The sequence below is a fragment of the Austrofundulus limnaeus genome, unplaced genomic scaffold (assembly GCF_001266775.1).
Source record: "Austrofundulus limnaeus strain Quisiro unplaced genomic scaffold, Austrofundulus_limnaeus-1.0 Scaffold235, whole genome shotgun sequence".
Taxonomy (NCBI): domain Eukaryota; kingdom Metazoa; phylum Chordata; class Actinopteri; order Cyprinodontiformes; family Rivulidae; genus Austrofundulus; species Austrofundulus limnaeus.
The window spans coordinates 778,520-783,343 of record NW_013952637.1 but is presented as its reverse complement, the minus strand read 5'-3'; the positions used below and the strand labels follow the sequence as shown (position 1 = coordinate 783,343).

General features: G+C 39.4%; 1 protein-coding gene across 2 annotated transcripts in view; it reads right to left on the bottom strand.

Annotated features, from left to right (window-relative positions):
* si:dkey-192p21.6 (heparan-alpha-glucosaminide N-acetyltransferase) overlaps positions 1–4,824 on the bottom strand; it is a gene marked incomplete in the record, with an annotated part of 48,197 nt that overhangs the window by 8,794 nt on the left and 34,579 nt on the right. For both annotated transcript variants that reach the window (XM_014019907.1, XM_014019908.1), the window contains 1 exon segment: positions 3,773–3,850. In XM_014019907.1, coding sequence (XP_013875361.1) covers positions 3,773–3,850 — 78 coding nt within the window.

Here is a 4,824-nt window from a genome sequence, read left to right as displayed (position 1 = left end):
AGTTTCGCTATTAGCGTATCAGAAAAGTGCCATGTAGACATCTCTTAAATTAATTTTAAAAAACTACTTTAGCATATGTTCTGTTTTTTATATAACTTTTAGCTACCTGATGCAAAATTTAGCTTTTAGCTACTATTTTGTTTATTTGAAACTTTAGCAACTGTTTTGCCAGTCTTAACTTTTCTGAATTCACCAACTTTAACTTTAAGCWACAGTTTTGTTTCTTTTTGCTTACAGATACGATTCTGTTGATTTTAGCTTCTGTTTTGATCATTTTAACAAAAAAAATCTTCAACAAACTTTAGCAGTCGTTCAGTTGTTTTCTCAGAAAAAAAATGTAACTTCTGTAGCTTTTCTTTATCCTATGCAAATATAAGTACGGACGATATTTTCGTCAATATAATAATTTTTTTATGATTTTATGTTTTTCTTAGTTATCTTCCACTTTAACATTTGAGTTAGAGCTCAAAGTATTTGTTGGTGATGACTCTCAGCTACCATGAAAACTGAATTCTAAACTTTTTTGAGGTTACTYGAGGTGCATTCATGGACAGTGGGAAAATAAAGAACATAGGTCTAGGGTAAAGAATTTACAGTATATATAGTTTTTAYCTGGGGCTACAATTACTTTTTGGATATTTTGCTAACAGACAGGTCATAAAAAAGATAAAAGAAAACAAACATGTGCAYGAGAAATGTTTGCTTAGTTAAATGATTCGTTGGTTCTGTTTGAGGTCTAAAATCAATGAAGCCAGTCTGACCTCTCCGACAAGCGTTGCAACGCGAGGAAATCTCATTTATTTTGATTTTCTATTTAGGTTCAGCAGAACTTTAAGTCCCTCGTATCGATCCTTCACTGAACATCGTCTGGTCCTGAACACGTTCCCTCAAACAGTTAGTTTTTGGTTCACAAAAATATTTATTTATTTATTTAATTTCCTGTTTATTTATCACTCTGTGCCTCCAGGAGAAACCAAAAGGACCTCGTTTGTTTCGCCTCCCCTCAGCAGCTCGATGACAGTCGATGAGTTTCAGAGCAGAGACACAAAGGAGCGGGTTCATCATTTAGACGGGGATGAATAAATTCAGCTGTGAGGATTTTATCACAGAAACTGAACTTTATGAACTTTTTATATGTTTTAGGTTCATTAATGAAAATCAACATAAAACCTTCCAGTTTCTGTTTGTTAATGAAAACAACAGATTTATAATATTTAATGTCAGAGAGTCCTTCAGAAACTGAGGAAGTTATAAACATCTCCATCATCCATCCATCCATCATCCATCTACAAATCCATCCATCCATCATCCATCCATCCATCCATCCATCCATCCATCATCCATCCACCCATCATCCATCCATCCATCTACAAATCCATCCATCATCCATCCATCCATCCATCTACAAATCCAACCATCATCCATCCATCTACAAATCCATCCATCCATCATCCATCCATCCATCATCCATCCACCCATCATCCATCCATCCATCCATCCATAAATCCATCCATCCATCCATCTACAAATCCATCCATCCATCATCCATCCATCCATTCATCATCCATCCATCATCCATCCATCCCTCCATGCATCCATCATCCATCCATCCATCCATCATCCATGCATCCATCCATCCATCCATCCGTCTATCATCCATCCATCCATCATTCATCCATCCATCCATTCTTCCATCCAGCCACCCATCCATCCATCCATCCATCCATTCATCCATCATCATCCATCCATCCATGCATTCATCATCCATCATCCATCCATCCATCATCCATCCATCCATCCATCCATCCATCCATCATCCATCCATCCATCACCATGGTCCAGCCTCCTCTTCCACCCTGAGAGGACAATCCACTCTTTTTTGAGAACCCTGTCCTCCAGAGAGAACTGGAGATCACGGCACGATGACGCCAACAGAACCACATCATCTGCATACAGCAGAGATGGAACCCTGAGGCCATCAGAACCCAACCCCCCTTCCTCCACCCGGCTGCACTGATAAACTCTGTCCATACAAGTTATGAACAGAATCAGTTCTGAACATCCAGTTCTGCTAGAGAAACAGAACAGAAAACTATCTGCTGAAAACGCGAGGCCTCATGGTCTGCTGCTCGCTCAGAGTTCAGTCACAGTTAGACCTGACTTCAGCYGGGCACAGCTCTGCACAACGTTGACGTTCTCGTTAGAACCTCCTGTCGGGCTCAGAAATGCAAAACAAGTCGTCTCATGTAACACTCGGCCTCTCCCTGGGGGGACGCAGCCCCCTCTTAACAAAACAGGAGTCCAGCTTGTTGTGCTCCGAGTCTACCAAACACTGATAAACTGAAAGCCTCTGAATGTATTCARTCAGGATTAAAAGTTTACCCTGATTATGTCATATCCAAGTTATATAAGGGCATTCAGCAATTTAARCAGGCYRATACAGAATTTATTAAGAAAAGGTGGGAGAAGGAAGGCAATATGGTTATTTCACTGTAAAGTTGGGCCAATATATGTCAACTTTAATGGACAGTAACAGGGTCTAATACATTGTGAGAGTTTAGCTGGAAGAACATGAAGACTATGTGGGGCTACTGGTGCTAATAATAATAATAATAATAATCATAATAATAATGATTTTATTTGAAAAGCACCTTTCAGGACACCCAAGGACACTTACAGCATTAGACACCACTTACATATTTTCTGGGGATGTCAGGTTATTTCTAACTGTTGGGCAGAGATTTGTGAACATGTTAATGATGTATGTGGTGCAAAAATTCATCTTAAATATGAAATATTGTATTTATGTGATGTACCTACAACAAATTGGAATAACACTGATAAAAGACTATTGAGTATATCACTTGTTGCAAGCAAGAAAGCATCACAAGAAAACGGCTGAAAGTCGAATCCCCAACCATCGAGGAGTGGATTAACGTACATGACATATTTGTCATGGAAAATTTATCGTTTTCCCTCAAGATGCAAAAGGACATGTTTTACAAGATCTGGACCAAATGGACTGAGTATGTAAAACCTTTGAGATCCGACTTTACATGAACAATATTATATTTGCTACTGTTGTTTTTTACATATTTATCTTATTTTATCTTACTTTTTGTTCTTTTTTACCTTTTATTTTATCTTTTTTAAATGTTCTGATTTATTTGCACTACGGGAGCTGCAAAAATTATTTCGTTATTCATTGTCTGTGGACCGCAGTGTTCTTTTCAGTGCAACAATGGCAATAAAGATTTATCTTATCTTAACTTATCTTATCAATATAAATTTTGATTCAAATAGTTTGGTTAGTGTTTATTGACATGCTTCCCATGTGTATAAGTGTGTGTATGTTTGTGCTAAATTTTGAAAACCTTTAAAAATAAAAATTACAAAAAAAAATGTTTATCCTGAATCTGATTAAAACTCTATCTAGTTCATTTCTTTACTTGGTCTGTTTGTGGGGTCTTTTTCCCGCAGGTCGAGCTGATGCAGAATCTAAAAGCACATGTGAGGCGCAGACAGGCGGTGAGCGTGTATCCCCCCGAGGCGTCGGATACCCATGTCTTCCCGGAAACGCCGCCACACATGGATGTTGTTTAATTATGCTAAGATCACACGCACGTCCTCCGCTCTGTCCTGCTAATGACCTGAGCGTGACTAGAAAACAAAGTGTGCTTCACCTGTGAGGCCGAGGGAAACATTCAGACCACAAACACTATTTGATTTATTGTTTTTTGTTTGTTTTTTTTGTCTGGACAGTGAGACATACCAGAAGGGCGGCCCAGACCAGGTACCGGCCCAGGATGTGAACGTTCCTTCTTTTGTAGAAAACAATGATTTTTCCCGCCTGTGGAGGAAGAAAGAAAGTATAAGAAGCAAGTCTTACGGCCTTTTGGTAACCAAATAGCCCTGGGATGTGGCCGATGCGTCGGTTCCATCCTGAGCCAGATGTGGCGTGTTCGTCAACTGATTATTTCGGCGATGATGAATACGTTTCAGCTGAGGGCATTAGCGAGGACAAACACTAAAGGCAGGGCGGCGGACACCTGGCGCGTTGCCTAAGGCCTGCTGACGGACGAGCTCAGACCCCCACCACCCGCGGGGATTTGAGCAAAAACAAGTTCCCACAGAGCGAATGGTTCCAAGTGGCACAGACCCCATCAGAGGACTCGGGTCTGAGGACCAGAAGGTCTCTCCTCGTCTTCTGACAGAGTCTGAGTCAATAAGAGGGCAGCTGTGGCCTTAAAGTGGGAAACTGTTTACTTTGATTGGAGGCAGAATGAAACTGCAGCCTGTGTGCGACAAAAACACTCCATGTTTGTTTATCCTTACAGCACAGAAAAACCAGAATAACTGCACTGAGCAAAGAAAGAGACCRGACAAGCCAGATGTTTAAAACCTCAACAAGTGTTTAAAGACTGGGCTGCAGCAGTTGGACACTTGGTTAATCTGGATTTTCACTGTCTGACTCACAAAGAGAAAGAAACTAGATACTGACTAGAGTAGTATATATATGTGACCTGTTATATCAAAGTGAGGATTAAGTCAAATTTGGACAAAATGATCTAACTACATTTTTGGATTCCTGCTTTAAAAGCTACATTTTGATACCTGGATCATCCTGATATCATAATCTTATGCAGAGATATGACTTAATTTGTCTTGCTGGTTATAATAATACATTACAGTTTGGTCTGAATCCTAATTTTATGTAAATTTATTGAGTCATCTTTAATGTTAATATAAAGAGGAAACCTCAAATAATATTTGTATATTAAGATTTCCCAGTTGGAAAGAAACAAAAACATTGCTAGCTTACAG